Source organism: Halichoerus grypus, chromosome 9 (genome assembly GCF_964656455.1).
Source record: "Halichoerus grypus chromosome 9, mHalGry1.hap1.1, whole genome shotgun sequence".
In the NCBI taxonomy this organism is placed as follows: domain Eukaryota; kingdom Metazoa; phylum Chordata; class Mammalia; order Carnivora; family Phocidae; genus Halichoerus; species Halichoerus grypus.
In genome coordinates, this window is record NC_135720.1 from 21,197,637 (window position 1) to 21,217,835 (window position 20,199).

Below are 20,199 nucleotides of genomic sequence, written 5' to 3' on the forward strand. Positions count from 1 at the left end.
ATCTTTCTGCCTATCTTAAAGTCTTTCACATTTTTTCCTAACTCAGATGATAGTGACTTGGCAAAAGGAGGTGTCAGAAAAGAGGGAGAAAAGTAGACATTTTGAATATATATAGGTAGTGGAATCAATTAAGATTTGGCGTTTTGATTACAATGGGCCAGGGAGGGGGTGCTTGGGTGGCTCAGTTGGTTAAGCAACTGCCTTCAGCTCAGGTCATGATCCTGGAGTCCCGGGATCGAGTCCCACATCCGGCTCCCTGCTCGGCAGGGAGTCTGCTTCTCCCTCTGACCCTCCTCCCTCTCATGCTCTCTCTCTAATAAATAAAAAATTAAATTAAATTAAAAAATAAAAAATGAAAACACTTAAAAAAAAAAATGGGCTGGGGAGGGGACCACAAAGAAAATGTCCAGGGATGGAATTCAAAATAAATTCCTAAACGGTGGAAGATACCATCAGTTATCTATTTGCATTTTTCAGGACAAGGGCCCAACTGCCCTAGGGAGGGACCCACGCTGCAGGGAAGCAGCAGACTCAATCAATAATTCTATTTTAAACTCTACCACAATATACCAAAAGACATGGATAAAAAAATAAATGAAATCAAATTCATTCTTTTCACCGGGATTTTTTTTTCTTGTGCTAGCCTCTGGATTACCTAGTGACACCATGCCCAAAAACTACCTTTTCCCAGCAGAGTGGAATTAAGCTGTATGGGAGTCTATGGAAATCTCCCAGTGTAGAAATGTCATTCTCTTTCCTGACCAGCAGTGTGGAAGCAATCTGATTTATGGATTTAAGACAGCCAGAGGAAAGAAAAAATGTGGATGAAGTTCAATGTCACTGCCATGAACTCTCCATCTCTTTATATCCAAATATTCATAATTTCTTTGATAAGTTTGTTCTAGAACCATCAAATTTTCCTTCTACTTTGATTTCTGACTCAAAGTCATCTGAAAGGAAATGTTTCCAGGGTCAGCTCTACTTTTGATACTTTTTCTCCAAACAAAATAAGCTTTTAGCTTCCGTGTCAGTTTACATAACTGGAACTGTTAAAATGTTAAAAATGTTAAAAATGATAATATTACCTGGTCTTTTCACTGTCTTCGTAATAATTTACGAGATAATTTACATGGGGCAAATAATTTACATGGGACTTAAAACCCTCACTGAATAGTACAGAATAATATATACATTATAAAATGTACAAATTTAAATGTCAAGTTCTTTAAGTAAACTATCCTGGTAGTACTGGACTTTGTGTTATATGAGGTCTCTTTAAAGATGTTAACCATCAGCGATAAATACTGAGCTATTTCTTTTTTTTTTTTAAGATTTATTTATTTATTTGAGAGAGAGAAAGAATGAGAGTGAGGGGAGGGGGCAGAGGTAGAGGGAGCGAGAATTTCAAGCAGACTCCCCGCTAAGCGTGGAGCCCAACATGGGGCTCAAATTCACAACCCTGAGATCATGCCCTGAGCTGAAACCAAGAGTCAGACACTTAACTGACTGAGCCACCCAGCGCCCCGATACTGAGCTATTTCTTGAGAGAATTCAGGTACATGACCCAAATGATCCAGTAGACACTGAGGACCATCCAATGGAAAAGAAGTTAAGGGACAGTAGCTGCAGTGAGGATGTTTTTAAAGCTCAGCAAAGGGGTACTTGGGCCACACTGGGTATGAGTGACAGCTTTGGTACCGGCCTTGCATCCATCAGTAACAGCTCTGGACCTGGAGATGAAGCACACCTACTGGGTGACGCTCCAGCTCAACCGCCTGTCATATACCGTGTCAAGGTACTATCTCGCCTGATCCAAATTTATGGCAACACTGATAAAGTTTTCAATTTCATTTTCAATTATTCTTTCTCAGTTGTCACCTCTATTCGCCTACTCTCCACCTTTCCATGACCTATTTGCACTAGTTCTCTCCATTCTCGTAGACAGGGGTAAAAGTCATTCACCCAGTTTCAAATGTTCCCCAAACGTAGGTCTACCAAGACTATGATGTTTTCAAATGATCTTTAAAATCAGTTCTAAGGTAATTCTTCCCCAATGACTACACTGAGCTGCTAAAAAGTAGGTCTGCTTAACTTGCTCTACCTAGAAATGACCGTATCATCCTCCGTAACAACCAGGATGGATAATCTTACACATCTGAGCACTCATAAAACCACTGGGTTAAAACATCTCCTATCCAAACTCTCTCAGTTGCTGAAACAATACTGCCCAGAATATGGTCACACGCAGACGGATATTTCAAAAGTTTTGAATCATGTCAAATCCAAAGCACCCAGATGTTACCTGTGCTTCTAAAATAAAACAAATTAAAATTTCCCCCAAAATACCTATGTCTGCTCTGGAATAAATCCTACACATAAAACCACCAATTATGCAAGCACTTCTATATTCTTGACCCTTCTGTCAAAGTTCGTTTTCACATTCCTTACATTCTCAGAGGCAAGATAAAACATCCCTCAACAAAAACGTGCAAAACCTAAGAAAACACTGCAATCAAATAATCATCTGTAAACACTGAGATGTGAAGCAATTTTTAAACCGTGCTGCTACACATAGTAATCCTAAAACATTCTCACGTTGCCTCAAAGAAATACCAATGTTTATTTTCTTGACCTTTGCAACCTTCTCAAATAGAAAATTCTGAAAAAAAAAAAAAAGAAAAAACCTCTTAATTAAAGTAGCTTTCATACTATTTAAAAGACTATGATGATGTTTCTCCCAGAAACTTTTATTTCTCCTCCTTCTGGTGTAGAGTCCTGCAAATTTCCCTCCCACTTCAAACTTAAAGGACCAAATTCCAGTGTCAATAACCAATGGATAATTACATAAGAACAAGTTTGAAAATAGCACTGCCAATTCCTTTGTCGGTTTGCCCTGCCCCTAAAAGGAATATTGCTCAAAACACTGATTATGTTCCAAGTGGTTATAAATGCTGAGAAAGAGTAGATTCTTGGGGAAAGAAGTGAGAAAGTGCTCAAAAAAAGAACCACAGTGCAGATCAACATTATTAGCCACATCCACAGGTAGGAAAATCCTTAAACGTTTCTGCATGGGGTAGAAAGGCTGCCTGAATAACAATCTGATTTTAACCAGGCAAAGTGAAATCATCATCTGTCTAGCTAAGTGAACACAAAATTTGCCCAGTGATATATTCATTTCCTAAATATACCCAGGATTCACAGAGTCAAAAGCAGCAAACTGTTGCCCTATATCTGGAGAATGCCAGGTAAAAATAAAAAGCTATTTATACCATGAAGGTGTTTACACCACGAACTGTTTGTATCAGGATTTCCGTTTAAATATATTTGAGAAAAGAATTTTTTAAAAAGTATAAATGCATCTGCATACTCAGAAGATTTCTATTCGGTCACGTCATGGGAAAATTCATTGCACTTCCAAACAAACTCCGTCAATCAGAAAGAGGCATTTGAATCACCATAAAGTGTTTGAAAGTCTCCGTTACCTTTGAAAATCGAGCATTAATCCATTTGGTAAAGGTTTTCTTCTGCACGTCATTGTGTTCATCTGTGGGAGGGAAAAGGAAGAAGGGAAATGTATGAAAGTCTGTAACTTTGGGAAGGGTTCTATATACAACCATCCCCATCATGGAGAGTTTAAAATAGAAGTCCTCCTAGTAGTTCCTGAGGCACAAAGATCCACAGCTAAGAACAGGAAGGCTGAGGGAGTCTGCTTGCACAGGAAGCCGGGGCACCTTCCCTAGGGGGCTGGCCCTCCCATCCTGAGCCTCAGCATATTGCCGCCAACCATTCGATCATGTGTGTGGGACAGAATCAGCACCTCACTTTCACAATTACACATAATACTTTCTGTTGCATTTTGTTTAAGTAAAATTTCAGCATGATAAAGACGTTAGCCATGTCCAAAACAAAAATCGAAGTTATCCACGAAAAACCTAAGAAACTCATGATCTTCCTCCTTTTCTGTACAAGTCCTACACCCTTCAGAACAAAAACTAGCATAAGGTTATTCCACAACCTGTTTTCTTGTAGTAAAACTGATAGGACAAGGTTTTAATGATCTTAATCTATAAATACAGTATTTTACAAGTGGAGAAATCAGAGTCGTTTTTAAAAAAAAAAAAAAATGATCAACTTTGGTTTTGATTACAAATTCATGTTCCAAGCCCAAGCCAATAAAAATTGACTTTAAAAACTACAGCATCTTGGGCGCCTGGGTGGCTCAGATGGTTGGGCGTCTGCCTTCGGCTCAGGTCATGATCCCAGGGTCCTGGGATCGAGTTCCGCATCGGGCTCCCTGCTGGGCGGGGAGCCTGCCTCTGCCTCTGCCTCTCTCTCTCTGACTCTCATGAATTAAAAAAAAAAAAAAAAAAAACTACAGCATCTTGAACGTCTTGAAGATGGGCAGAATGATTTAGTTAAGCACAGGGAAACCATGTGATATATCAAAAAGAACAAAGAGCTTGAGAACAAAATAGACTGCACCCCAATCCACTTAGTGTGTGACCTCGGGTAAATCATTACAATGCCTCCTCACCTCGGGTTCTCATCTGTAAAAGAGAAATAAATAACACCCAGCTTGCAAGGGCATTTTGAGGATTAGTGACTATGAGCGGAAACCACTTGGCAAAGAGCTGGCTTTGAGCTCTTTGTTACTGTTATTGCTACAATTATTACTACAGTATACATGTAAACATGAAAGATAAATACCCATTGTACCCTCTCTGTTATTTCTAATGATACCCTCTTCAACTGCTCCCCAGTTCTCTATTACAACCAGCAAGAGTCAGTGTTGGCTTAACACCTAGAGAACAGCACATTAACAATCTCTAACCGGTTCCGAAAGCTGCCTCAGGAGGATTTGGAACCATGCAGAAAGCTGCGGTTCTATCTGTGTGTATGAATACGCCGCCTGCCCGGGACCATCCACACTGCCAGGCTGCCTGCCACAACGTAACAGTAAAATAATAAGAGAGAGGCCCCAGTGCGCTCTGCTCTCCGTGCATTAGTTTCAAAGGGCTGCCTTCAACATAGACCTCATGCATCTCTAACAGCAGAATTAGAAGTTCACCCACCACTTCACCAAGTTTGTGATATCTTTGGTCCTTACTCCCTTCTGGTAGGAGAGTTTGTGATTAAAAGGTCATTCCTGAAATAAATAGGATAGCTGCAGCTCCAGAAAAGAGTGCACTTTTACACATCCATAAAGGTAATTGGAGACTGACTCAGAGACACAAAGGGGACAACTGGATGAAAAACAAAACTGCTGTCTAAGAAGCTTCTTGATGTTAATTGCACTGAGAGGTAGGTAGCCTGCCTTCCAGGAAGGACAATGCAGTCAGCATCAGACCTGATTTCAGGCTTTCTACCATCGATCAATGCCACATATAAGCCATTTATTAACCAAGAGGACTTGCTTACACACTCTGAATGTCCCCACCTTGCAATCACACCCAAGAGGGACAGAGCTGAGATGATACACAGAATAGAAGTCAGCCACATACATCAACCTGCAGAGAGCACTATACCAGCCCCACCAATATAATATTAAATATCAGTGTTCAGAGCTCTTAGAAAAGCTAATTATTTGTCCCATTAACCTTAGAAAGGATTTACTTTTGTACATTTTACCATACATATTATTCCATATTGCTATGAACAAAAATACATATAAAGGTCATAAATATTAAATTTTCCTAATTTCATAACATTCATACAATTTGAAGATTTTATCACCATAAAAACGGAGAATACTCTTAGGGATTAATATTAATAAATTTTGGTTTTTTCTTATCCTCTTTTCTGAGCATTTAGCCTTCTTATTTTCAAACACATGTTAAAATATTTAATACTTCATAGGTTCCTCTCCAGATATAGACTAGACAAAGAAATGAGTATGTGCACCTTACCAAATGATAACTAAGGTTTTTCAACTTATCACACAAAGAAGGAAATCAAATTCTAAAAATAGATTCCTGCCACACAGAGATGTTTATAAAAATTAATAAGTGAATGTTTCTATAATAGTCTTTGATCTTTGGGTCAAATCAAAGTTTGAATGAGTCTAAGTAACCAATATGAAATAAAGTATGAGGTTGCAGAGATAAATTGTCCAGCATCCAAACCTTTCAAAAATACTCCCAAATTTATAAACACTCCTCTGTATTCATTTTCCTGATACAGTTTAAAAAGGGGGGGTTCTGGAGGGGAAGGGGGTGGGGGGATGGGTTAGCCTGGTGATGGGTATTAAAGAGGGCACGTATTGAATGGAGCACTGGGTGTTATACGCAAACAATGAATCATGGAACACTACATCAAAAACTAATGATGTAATGTATGGTGATTAACATAACATAATAAAACAAAATTTTTTTTAAAAAGGGGGGAAGAGTTCATATTTCAATAAGGCGTTAGTTCACATTTCCCTTTTCTAACAATCACACACACACACACACACACACACACACACACACACACCCCTCTTATTTCTACCAGAGAGGAATTCAGTAAAAGAACTGGAATTAGCCTGTAGCTTTTCAATTATGAGATTAAAATATAACAAATTTGGAACACTTACTAGTAGAAAATTGCCCTCTGCACCACAATTAAGGTAACAACACTGGCCCAGGTCCTGTTTCTGGGAGGTGAAAATATGCTAGCAAAGCGATAAGCAAGACTACTAAAAAATCTCAGTCATGGAATTCAAATCAATCATTCTGCCCTTCCTAGAAATTTATACAGAACTTCAAAAGTCTCAAAGTCATTCAGTTCCCCATTATCAAGCCAATCTGTCGTTTAATTTCTCCAAAATAAAAATGTATAGACAACACCATTTTACATATAACTCGATTATTCTATATAAATAAGTTAGTATAATTTACACTCTAAATGTATTCATTCCAGTTTCCAAACAAGCATTTTCTTTAGATTTGGATTTTAGAAAAACTCTTTAGTTTCTGAAAGCCTTTTGGGGCTTAGCAAATCTTATCCATTAATGACCTTTCTCCATTAGGGGGACAAACACGGGACTGAATTAGGAGAAGAAAAATGTGTTAAATCCCTTAAGGCTGATTTTCCAAATTCTTCCTCTAAATATTTTGCTCCTCTTAAAATGCTTTTGACATGCTCACACAGATCCAAGGGCCTTTGCTGCTGTCTCGCCCGGAATTTTATTTCTGTGATGGGTGAGAGAAGTGAAGCAAGAAACATCAACAAAACTGCCTGATAAATCTTCCAGGAAACTGGCTTGCAATTTTTTTCACTTCACCAGCTCAAATGCATAACAAAAATTCTTTCAGCAGAACGTAGCAACAAATCTCAATTTAAATCCTAAACTGGAAATGTGGCAGAGAAATTAGACTTGTTTCCCTTATGGAAATACCCAAGTCCTAGGAACATGCATACCGCCATTAAAACCGGACTACTATTAGAGAGAAAGCACTACCCGCCGGTACATCTTTCAAAGAAATTGAAGAGTATCCAATTGGCTGGCAATAACCTGAGTTCCATAGAATGCAGTTATTCAGAAAAGAAGTCCCTACACTTTAAACCAAAAGAGAAATGTCTTGTTGGATGATTTAAAACTTGGACTGGCTTTATTAAAGCCTCTCATGAAACACAACTCACCCTAGAAAGCCAGTTCCTCATTAGCAAAAGAGATTATTTCAGAAGCAATGAAAGCATTTCAGACCATACTCCCACTTCTTCTTTTTCTGGCTACTCTATTTAGTCAAGCCCAAAGAAACCTACCACCAAGGCTTAGTGAGATCATTCTCCTCTCTTGGTGTCTGCTACCCACTTGCTTGGCCTTTGAACACCAGCAATTCATTTATTGAAACAACATGAATTAAAATGGCACATGGAAATATGTAAATATTTATGTAATAATCTGCCAAATGTTGCAAACATGTAGTCAAAGATACAGAGACAAGAGGAGACAGACGGCTCTCAATTAGTGTGTAAACTCTGAATTTGTTTCAAAATCTGACATCCTCAGAGGGCCTGAAAAAAAAAAACTTTAAAATGTGCTTTTTTGTCAAAATTGCCAAAACTACCTAAGTATATGTGGAGTTTAGATAATTAACATTTCAAATGTTAGCTTCGTACGCTTATCACATTTAAGTTAGTAAAGCCAAAAACTGCATTTGAAACAGACTTTCAGACCTCACTCTATAAAAAGCAAAAAACAATTCAATGGTCTCTTTAGGAGACGTGAAGGTGGGTGAAGTGACAAGAGGAAAACAACTTTACTTTTCAAATAAGAAGCCTGAGATCCAGAGACAAAAGCTGAATGAATTGCTCAGCGTCACCCACTGCGCAAGTGACAAGAGTAACAAACAGAACCAGGTCCCACTGACTCCTGAACCTGCGTTCAATGTATGCCAAGCACAAGGAGGTCAGAGTTTCGTTGGGAAAAAAGTCACTTAAAATATATCTTGCAGGACAGACGAAGTCTGGTTCATGAGAAGAACGGCATTCTAGACAGAGTAAGAGAAAATAGAACAATACCCTCTTCATTTCAGGCTCAAACTCACTATCTACAAAAAACAGCATATTTAATTAAAACATAATTGCGTATCTATGAGAAAACAGAGGGTTTTAACATACAATAATGTTCAAAGAATAATTCTAAAATACTCCAAAATTTAAAGTTTTCAATCCTGAAAAATGTTTATACCCATAAAAAGATGAGTACAGAGTTACAAATATATGCTCAAAAATGTTTCTTAAGAAAATATGGATTCTTTAGGGCGCCTGGGTGGCTCAGTTGGTTAAGCGACTGCCTTCGGCTCAGGTCATGATCCTGGAGTCCCGGGATCGAGTCCCACGTCGGGCTCCCTGCTCAGTGGGGAGTCTGCTTCTCCCTCTGACCCTCTCCCCTCTCATGCTCTCTCTCACTCTCTCTCTCTCAAATAAATAAATAAAATCTTTAAAAAAAAAAAAAAGAAAGAAAATATGGATTCTTTGAAAAGCAACTTCTTTACATAAACACAAGTTCTTCTAGCATGATCCATTCACTCCCCTCCCAAATTAATGGCAATTCTGCAGCCCTTGGATTCCAAAAAATCTACAGCCCCACCTGCACTGTATTTAGGATTTCTGTCATTTTTACCATTGGAGGAAAATGTTTGTTTCAGCAGAGAACCAACCTAACCCACCCAAACTACCCACCTTACTCTCACAAAATCAGTGTGTCTAAGAGCAGGAAAGTACATAAAATTAGAGATCAAACCCCATTCTGAAACTAGACACGTCGGGAGCAACCCAGTGGTATTAATTACATTTACAAGGTTGTGCGACCATCACCACCATGTCCAAAACTTTTTTCATCTGCCCAAATAGAAATTTTATAACCATTAAGCAATAATTCTCCCATTCACAGGGGCACCTGGCTGGCTCAGTCGGTAGAGCAGGTGACTCTTGATCTCGGGGTTGTGTGTTCAAGCCCCACCACTGGGAGTGCAGCCTACTTAAAAAACAAATAAAGTGCTGGGACGCCTGGGTGGCTCAGTCGATTGGGCAGCTGCCTTTGGCTCAGGTCACGATCCCAGTACCCTGGGATCAAGTCCCGCATCGGGCTCCTTGCTCAGCAGGGAGCCTGCTTCTCCCTCTGCCTGCAGCTCCCACTGCTTGTGCTCTCCCTCACTCTCTCTTGCCCACGCTCTAATAAATAAATAAATAAATAAATAAATAAATAAATAAATAAATAAATAAAAACAAATAAAGTGTGATAATTCTCCCATTTCCCCCTCCTCTCAGGCACTAGTAACCCCTAATCTTTCTATCTATATGTATTTGCCTCTTCTAGATATTTCATGTAAGTGGAATCATACAGTATCTGTCCTTTTGCATCTGGCTTATTTCACCTAACATCATGTTTTCTAGGATTATCCATGTTGTAGCATGTGTCAGAATTTCCTTTTTATGGCTGAATATTTCATTGTATGTATATGCCACCTTTTTTTAAAGATTTTATTTATTTATTTTAGAGACAGAGAGCAAGAGTGAGCGGGAGGAGGAGAGAGGGAGAGGGACAGGCAGACTCCACGCTGAGCACAGAGCCTGACATGGGGCTCGATCTCACGACCCTGAGATCATGGAGATCGTGACCTGAGCCAAAACCAAGAGCTGGACGCTAAACCAACTGAGCCACCCAGACACACCTATATGCCACATTTTATTCATCCATTCGTCTGCTGATAGACACTTGGGTCATTTCTACCTTTTGGCTATTGTGAATACAGCCACAAAGAAAACTGGCATGCGAGTACCTGTTCAAGTCCCTGCTTTCAGTTCCCTTGGGTATTTACCTAGCAGTGAAATGGCTGGGTTATGTGGTCATTCTATGTTTAGATTTTGAGAAACTGCCTTCCATGGAAACTGTTTTCCATAATGACTGCATCATTTTACACTCTTATCAGCAACGTAGACAGATTTCAATCTCCACATCCTCACTAACATTTATTTTCCTTTTTTAAATTATAGCCATCCTAGTAGGTGTTCAGTGGTATGTCATGGTTCGAATTTGCATTTCTCTAATGACTGATGATGCTGACCATAAGACTGCATTTTGAAAATGCAAAAACCACCAAAATCTGAGATATCCTGAAGACTTTCTACACTTGATCTTAGCCAAAAGGAAACTAGCCCAAGTTCAACAGCATGCTACTCCAAAGTCACTGGGGTTCAGATAGCTCTTTTGCATTTAATCTACAAAATATTGCAAAACAATCTATTCCCTAAAGAATTATTTCCAAAATTAGATATAAACAATAATTCCTGACCATCTTCTAATTTTAGAGTTTATTCACCTCTTACCTATTTCTAGTTGATGAATTCAAGTTTTTTAAATACAGGAGGGAACGTTTTCCAACTTTCACTTTCTAGAGCTGCTAAACTCAACCTAAAGACTGTAAGATTTGTAGGCATCCAGAATTGTTTGAAAGCTTTTCTCTGGAAATATCTTTTGGAAAAACTCTTCATATCTTAGATATAAACTGTATTATATATGTTGCAAATGCAAAAGAACAAGCACTCAATTTATGGGGGCAGAAACTGTAAACTTTACATACAAACACTTCATTTTGGACTTCTGTCCCAGGAGTGAAGGAGCTTTATTAAAATCACTTGAAAGGAGCCTGGGTGGCTCAGTTGGTTAAGTGTCTGCCTTCGGCACAGGTCATGTCAGGGTCCTGGGATCGAGTCTCGTATCGGGCTCCCTGCTCAGAGGGGAGTCTGCTTCTCCCTCTCCCTCCATCCCTCACCCTGCTCGTGCTCTCTCCCTCCCTCTCTCTCTCAAATAAATAAATAAAAAATCCTTAAAAAAAAATCACTTGAAATGTCACAGTACAAGGAGAGGTTATTTAGGAAGAAGTGAATGAGTCACAATGATGATGAGTCACTGTCATGAAAAGTCAATAGAAAACTAATTTTTTTAGTGATTTTAGTGATAAAAAAGTTAGACTTTAAAAAGAAAATATCTGCGAAATTCTCTCATTTTATTCCTATTAAAGATCTATTATGTTCCACCAACTGTCTACAGAAATCTTCATAAACATACATCTCCAGATGTATAAAAATTCATGCAAATGAGTTTTTATGAGAATGGGGAAAATTTTTTTTGAATGGAAAAAACATTCCAGTGATCTGACTTCAAACTTTCTCATGACAAGTTCTACTTTCTAAAATAGGAGCAAAAACATGTCCTTCCAAGACTGCTAAATATTCACATAGTAGTTTTCTCATTTTAATTATTTAATTATTTTCCCCATTTTATGAGGAACCTATCTGGATTCCTTTTAGATTCCTAATAAGTCCATGTAATTAAACAAAAATGTCCAATAAATAGCATTTGTCAAACAAAAAATCTTGGAAAAAATATCCAAAGAAAAAGAAAACAATACTTTCAGTATCCAAATATCTCCTCTCACTCCTATGTAGGAATGCTTTTATTTTCCATAGAACCGATGGAGAAAAACTTTAACTGTAGACCACATGTCTTCTGTAATTACAACTTTGGGTCATCACAGTCAGATAAAAATATATACTGAGAAGCAGCGAGCAATTAATAATGAGTGAATGAGCATCATTAGATGCCAGTGATAACATTCTGAAGCCAACAACTCCACTGAATTAAAAGGTGTGGCAGTACTGTTTGGCTTCCCTCCTTGGAACTATTTCCATTTAATTCTGTGTGTGTCAGGACCCATGTAAGCACCCTGAGACAGATGAAGACTCAGACCACAATTCATGCAAGCTCAAGTGCTGCCTTTCAATTCAGCCACTCAGGAGAGTCTCCAGGTAGCCCCAAAGAGCAATATGACCCCAAGGAATTCGAGAATCAAAGAAAAGCTATCTTCAGCTGCTCAAGATTCGACTTGGCAAAAGTCTACACAACCTTAGAGGCCAGAATGAACATTCCAAAATGTCTAGAGCTACCAGCCTCCTTGACTACAACCCATCATTTGAAGAATCCTTAGGGCTGAGACTCTTCCCCTCCTTCTCTCCTCTTAATTTTTATTACTCACCTCCTTCTTCCACCCATCTTGCTTTTTTAAACATCCAAACTTCCCTCCATCCTGCCTCTCTGAATATTCTTTTCCAAAACCCCTCCCTGGACCTGTTTTGGCTTAGGTCACCATTTTGGAATTCTTAGCCATACAGATCACCGGGCTGCACGGGTGTGTTAACCCTCAAGCAATCCCAACACCCTTTGAGTCTCTGTACCATTTCTTTTCTGGAGTGTCTTTTTGCACCTTTTCATTCTCCACTTAAAACTTCCTGTATGATGTCTATAATATACAATTTCTTTTTTTTTTTTTTTAGATTTTATTTATTTATTTGAGAGAAAAAGAGAGAGAGAGAGAGCACAAGCAGGGGGAGTGACAGGCAGAGGGAGAAGCAGGCTCCCCACTGAGCAAGGAACCCAATGCGGGGCTCAATCCCAGGACCCCAGGATCATGACCTGAGCCAAAGGCAGATGCTTAACTGACTGAGCCACTCCAGCGCCCCTATAATATACATTTTCAACATAGAAATGGGATGCTATGTTTGTGTTAAAGTCAGAGGCTTCAAACATTTGTGTTCATGAACCTCTAAAAGAATTCCCATGCACATTTTCAAGTTGACAATTAATATCTATGGTAAATCTAAATAGTTAAAAAGATATAATTTCCGGCACATTGTTAAGGAGCCACAAATTTAGCTCATTCAATTATTAGAAAATGTCTCTACTACCTAATTGGCAAAACTAGTCCTCATTGTCAAACTAATCAGCTAATCAGACTTATTTTCTGACGAGGGAAGTCTGACTTTAGTTTTCTATTTATAAACCATGTTCATATGTGTCTCCAGGGTAACCAGGCCACAGCTCCCATCAGAATTCTCATTCTGAGAGGGATGGATGGATGGATGCATGGCAGGCACAAAGCCTTGCCCCTGGATGCAATAAAGCACTAACCATTTTAATAATTTTTAAGGGAATGTTCTTTACTTTGCATTCTAATATTGCTCCCTTGTTTGCAATAATGCAGTAGTGAAGCACAGAAAGATCTGGAGAGGGTGAGTGGTGTGTCTTTCTTTTGTAAAGTGGAGGAGGGGAATCCTGAGAGGAAAGATGAGAAAGGAGAGGCAGGTTGCTTAACCACTGCACCGGCTGGCCACAGGGGAACACATGGACTCCAGCACACAAACCACTTCCCAGGCTTGTGTTATCCCAACCTAGGATAACAACTCCAGACAAGGTAAGTTGTAATTTAATTAGAAAGGCTAAACCCGAGAGGTGGCCTCTACCAAGGTATGTTATCCTTGTCACCATCAACACCAGAGACTTTGCCAATTAATTTAATGAACATGAGAAATGTGCTTTTACTGCGCTTGGTAATTGGCATAATTAGAAGGTTAGGAACAGTCTCCCACTGGTGAGTTTAGTGTTAACCAATAAATGTGGATTGGCCAAAATATTTTACAGACAGGTCCCACCACTGACTAAAAAGAATAAAAACCTGGCATATCTAGGAGGCTCAATCCCTTCAGACCCTGTGTTCAGCCATCAGCTGGGACGATCCTCATTGCCTGATATTGACAGAAAGTCTAACTAAATCCTCTCTCTAAAACAGCATTGTTCTATAGAACAAGGCAAGCTATATAATATAAAAATTTTAAATTTTTAGTTTTCGAGTAGCCATGTTAAAAAAAAGGAGGTAAAGTTAATTTTAGTAATATGTGTTCTTTACCCCATATACATATAAAATATTATCATTTTGACATATACTCAATATTTTTTAAACTATTGATATTTTACACTCTTTTTCTTACTACCCTTTTTGAAATATGGGGTGTATTTTACTTTTATAGCACATCCCAACTCAGACTGGTCATGGTTCAGGTACATGGTAGCCATCCCACTACGTTGCACAGCTCTGGAATACTGCTGCATTTACTCCAACTAAAACCCTCATGTCCTTCAGAAGGACAGAGAGCTGCAGCTTACCAAGCTTATGAAACAGGCTATATGAACTGTTTTTGAGCCTGCTTGCTCATAATGATTGTTTAATGAATGCCAACGTGCATGGCAGGTTTGAGAAGCTTGCCTTCATTGCAGTCTTCCCAGTGAGACAATCGATAGCCCTTATAACCTACTTTTAAGCATTGGGAGCTAACAGGACTGAGCAAAAATAATGCAAAAATTAACAGTTGTGCATGAAAAAATTAGTGTCAGTTGTTTTATAAGACTTCTTGTCCAATAAACAGACCTACTAAGAATTGGAAATATTTCTGCTTTTTGTTATAGTCACCACCTAAAGTTTTATATTTCCTACTCTTTTAATGAAAATTAGTTGCTCATCTACTTTATGGGAAAAAAAAGAAATAGAAAGTGGCATTTACTGACCACCAAATAGTATTTTACTGAATATCTACTATGCTGGTCCCAAAAGAGATTCAGATGATGCTTTCAAGAAGGTATCACAGAGGGAAGGTGGGGGGTGGGGAGAGGATAAGACAAGTATATAAATAAGTGATGGACAATTATAATTAATATCTTAGGTACAGATACATTCATAAATGCACAGGAAAAATATTTCTTTTTGATGGGGGTGAGGAGGGAATCAGAAGAGGATGCAAGGAATAAGCTGCATTTGAATTGATTTATTTGAGGCATGTAGACACCATTAGGGCATTTGTGGAAGAGAGAACATGCAAGGTCCTCAAGGCATAAAGAACAGGATACAGAGACAAAACTATGAGTTGTTTCTCTGGCTGGATGATTTTTGATCACAGCTGCAGTATCACTGAATTTTTTAAATGGGCTGCAGCTAGATTGTGGAGGATTTTTAAAATCAAGCTAAGTTCAAAAGAACAAGCAATGTGGGCCACTGACTTTCTGAGCCAAGGAGTAACAGGATCAGAAATGTGCTCTAGTGAGTTTCATATGAAGAATGGATTCATAGAGAGGAAGGCTAGAAGAAAGGAAGCCAATGCAACCCTTATTACAGTCACCCATGATGGACATCTGAAAGCCAGAAGTAGTGAGATAGCAATGAAATTAGAAAGGAAGATGGGACGCCTGGGTGGCTCAGTGGTTGGGCGTCTGCCTTCGGCTCGGGTCATGATCCCAGGGTCCTGGGATGGAGCCCCTCATTTGGCTCCCTGCTCAGCGGGAAGCCTGCTTCTCCCTCCCCCACTCCCCTGCTTGTGTTCCCTCTCTCGCTGTGTCTCTCTCTGTCAAATAAATAAAATCTTAAAAAAAAAAAAAGAAATTAGAAAGGAAGAGATGGATGTAAAGAGGCATTGAGTCGTCCAGGTGAGGTTACCATGACCTGACTACTGAACTACTAGAAGGGCAATGAAGAAGAAGAGAAGTCAAAAAAAGTCCCAGGCTTTCAGGTAACGCAAAAACGATGGCAGTGCCTCTCCATTTAAAAAAAGAAGAAAAAGAAAAATAGAAGCACAGGAAGAGAAACCACTTAGGAAAGAAAGGAAGTTCTCTGCATCTAATGAATCAGGAGTTAGCAGGATATTCAGGTGAAAATGTCAAGCAAGCCTGTGACAAGGCAAGACTAGGGCAGTAAAGAGAATGTCTTCACCTACAGGAGACCATCCCAGGAGCTGAAGTTTTCAGAAGAAAGGCATACTTAACAAAGTTAAAGCACCAGAGGAGCTGGGGAAAAAGTGCCTGGAGAAAGACGGTGAATTTAACCACCCAGAATCAGCTGGCATCCAATGTTTTAAAGGGAGCAAGGAAGCTGGCTTTGGGCTGGGAGACATGTATGTATATTACTACAAGTTTCCTGGAGCAATACGACAACTTCTGTACTAACATATTTAGGATTATATGACCATTGACCCACAAATTCTAGAAATTTATCTTAAGGAAATAATTAGACTCATACATATTTAGATACATTTAAAAGAATGTACTTCTTTGAAGTACGCTCCATAGTTGGAAAAAAAAAAAAACAAAACCCTGTAAACAATCTAAATATCCATCCATAGGGATTATTTATTTTTTTTTTTAAGATATTATTTATTTGACAGAGAGAGAGAGAGAGCGAGCGAGAGAGGGAACACAAGAAGGGGGAATGGGAGAGGGAGAAGCAGGCTTCCCGCGGAGCAGGGCGCCCAATGCGGGGCTCGATCCCAGGACTCTGGGAATCATGACCTGAGCCGAAGGCAGACGCTTAACGACTGAGCCACTCAGGCGCCCCGTCCATAGGGATTATTTAAAAGTATATTTTCATGCATAAATACAACCATTAAAAAAATGATATTTAAGAGGGTGCCTGGCTGGCTCAGTCAGTGGATCTCAAGGTTGTGAGTTCGAGCCCCACGCTGGGTGTAGAAATTACTTAAAAATAAAATCTTACCAAAAAATGATATTAAGAAAGAATATGTGAAGATATGGAAGGATTTTCACATTAAGGAATAAAAAAACAGATCATTAAAAAGTATACAGTGTTTCACTTATACATTGTGTGCATATAGAACTAGAAAGACAAGAGGCAAAATATTAGCACCATCTATTTCTAAGATCCTGAGAGATTCTTATGTTCTATTTTTATGAGCTATGTTTTCAAAATTCTGTAACAAATAATACTTTGTACCATTTTTTTCTTTAAAACACCCATTCTGCAAAAGGTATGTTGTTTTCCACATTAATGTAAACACGTAGGAAGGGAAGAGAATGTGGCAGCTATAAAAATAAACTGGGCTGAGAGAAGGTCTGTCTGTCTGCCTGCCTGCCTTGGTGGGGGATGGTGAGAATAAGGGAGACATGGCCTGTCTGTAATTACATGCAGACAGGAAGGATCTGGGAAGGAGGGAGGGAGGGAGAGATTGTAGATGCCAACACTCAACACACAACACACAAGAAGAGCTCCCTTAGAGACCAAGCCCCAAGCTCCTACATTAGGTGCAGTGAAGGTCACCCATTTCTAAAAATGAAACTCTCCAGGGTACATTGCTTTTCCTTCTATCTGTCTTTCCACTGAGCTTCCCACTTCAGTCTGAAGAGATAATTGGGTACACGTAAAGTAGCTGTGCTTCTGGAGGTTCATCTCTTCCCATCTTCTAGTCTATGTACTATGGAAACATTGTTGAAAAGGGAGTTGCATCATTTAAAATACACCTTTTGCAATAAATCCAAGTATTTCAAGGTAAAATTACCCGGGTACTGATCAGCTATGAAGATGGGAAGACAAAAATAGAAGATTAATGTAAACCAAAATGTTAGTGACAGATTACACCAAGCCATCTAGACTTTCTCAGGGCCTATACATATATATAATTTTTAAAATAGAAAATAGAGTATTTCAGAAGTACTTTTTGAATTTTTCTCTATTTTAGAGTCTTCTAATATTAAGCCATGGCAAGTCAAAACCAAATATGACATAATTTAAAAAGGGGGAGGAGTCATTTTAGTAATTATATTTTCAAAATTGCAAGTGCATTAAAATGCAATCCCTTATCCAAGAAAAATATTTACAGTAAGCAGAAAGAGCATGCCAGAAAGGAACACTATGTTTCCCCTTAAAATTTCAGGGGCAAAGATTTCTTCCCATGGGCCTCACGGTTAAGAAATCAGCCCATGAAGCACAGCACTCTTTGCTTCAAAGTATATAAACTGAAAGTTAATGAGTAAAATAATTTAAATAGTCTCAGATTGGAAAATGCATACTCCCTCATTTTTAATTTACATAGCTAATAACTATGTAAAAAATTCACATGAGCCATTAATACTTTTTTATTGAAAAGCTTATTCAGGTAGAGTTGGACAAGAGAGATAAAATCCACAGTATGAACAAAAAAATGCAAGAAACCTGATATTCAAGCCACTTCCCCAGCATGCTAATGTTATCCTTTATGATCATTCATCCTCTAAGTTACTGTTGAAAATTAAGATCCTGCCTCAAATCAGCACTATATTTAATACTCTACTGTAGGTCTAACATTTATTTGCCTTTTTTGAAAATTCATAACTTCAGACTATACCATCCCTGGTTACAGCTAACTGGGAGATCACCTTCTGTGTAAAACAGCTCTTTCTTTTCTTTGTCTAAAATGTGCCTCTCTTAAGCATCAGAAAGTCTAGATTAATTTAACTTAGTTGGATATTAATTTAATTAATTCAGTTGAAGATTAGAACAAGTTCATGTTTGCTCTTCTGAAATAAATGACTTTATACCCAGTTATTATATCTCCTCTCTATTTTCATCATTTTAGACTCAAGAGTCCTAATCATTTCAGTCAGCTTTATGGAAACACCAAATGGATTCACTCTAAGTTTCCTTCACTAGACTCCTCTCACTGTTAAATCACTTCTTCATTAGAAGGCCAGAACCTCAGAGTCATCCAGGTGCACAGTCAACACAGCTTTGCAAAGGAAGGGTAATACTCTCTGTTCTCTTCTCTGTTTCCTTCCTAATGACACTTTAAAAACTAGGTCCTTTTATAGTGCAACAAGCCAACGGCCAGTGGATCTCAAGGTTAGATTAGAAAGGAAGATGGGACGCCTGGGTGGCTCAGTGGTTGGGCGGGTGAGAGCACTACAATGACTGTCTCCTTTCCATTATCCCAGACTATAGAAAGTCTAATTCATGATGACAAATTTTTCTTGAAGTTTAATTAGCAAGAGAGTGAATCAAACAAAAAGATTTGGATAATTTTTATTCAAAGCTTTAGCATTTCCCTCAGGACGAGCAAACCTGACTGAGTCTGAGGTACAAGCATGTGCAATAATATACCCAAAAGAACTGAAAGCAGGATCTTGAAGAAACACCTACGCACCCATATTCATAGTAGCATTATTCACAACAGCTAAACAATGAAAGCAACCCAAGTGCCCATGGATGAATGAATGGATAAACAAAACGTGGTGTGTACGTACACACACACACAGAGACACACACACAGGAATACTATTTAGCCTTTAAAAAGGAAGAAAACATAGATGCACCTTAAGAATATTTTACTGAGTGATCCCAGGGTCCTGGGATCGAGCCCTGCATCTGGCTCCCTGCTCCGCGGGGAGCCTGGTTCTCCCTCTCCCACTCCCCCTGCTTGTGTTCCCTCTCGCGCTTTGTCTCTCTCTGTCGAATAAATAAAATCTTAAAAAAAAAAAAGAACATTTTACTAAGTGAAATAAGCTGGTCACAAAAAGTGAAATACTGTATGATTCCATTTACCCACAGTAGCTAAATTTATAGAGAGAGAAAGTAAAATGGTGGCTGGCAGGAGAGGGGAATTGGGAGTTATTGTTAAATGGGTACAGAGTTTCCATTCTGCAAGATGAAAAGAGTTATGGAGATGGATGGTGGTAAATGTAGGGAATACCACTGAACTGTTCACTTAAAAATGGTTACAATGTTGAAGATGTCAATCCTACCTAGAGCAATCTACACATTCAATGCAATCCCCATCAAAATACCATCCACTTTCTTCAAAGAAATGGAACAAATAATCCTAAAATTTGTATGGAACCAGAAAAGACCCCGCATAGCCAGAGGAATGTTGAAAAAGAATAGCAAAGCTGGCGGCATCACAATTCCAGACTTCCAGCTCTACTACAAAGCTGTCATCATCAAGACAGTATGGTACTGGCACAAAAACAGACACATAGATCAATGGAACAGAATAGAGAGCCCAGAAATGGACCCTCAACTCTATGGTCAACTCATCTTTGACAAAGCAGGAAAGAATGTCCAA

The 20,199-nt window shown here is 38.8% G+C and overlaps 1 protein-coding gene across 11 annotated transcripts in view; it reads right to left on the reverse strand.

Annotated features, from left to right (window-relative positions):
* Positions 1 to 20,199, reverse strand: part of UTRN (utrophin) — a 546,896-nt gene that overhangs the window by 388,155 nt on the left and 138,542 nt on the right. For 9 of the 11 annotated variants that reach the window (XM_078054618.1, XM_078054617.1, XM_078054619.1 and 6 more), the window contains one exon: positions 3,483 to 3,544. The exons of the other annotated variants lie outside the window; for them this stretch is intronic. In XM_078054618.1, the coding sequence (XP_077910744.1) occupies positions 3,483 to 3,544 (62 nt within the window). The remainder of the gene's footprint in view (positions 1 to 3,482; positions 3,545 to 20,199) is intronic. 11 annotated transcript variants of the gene reach the window in all.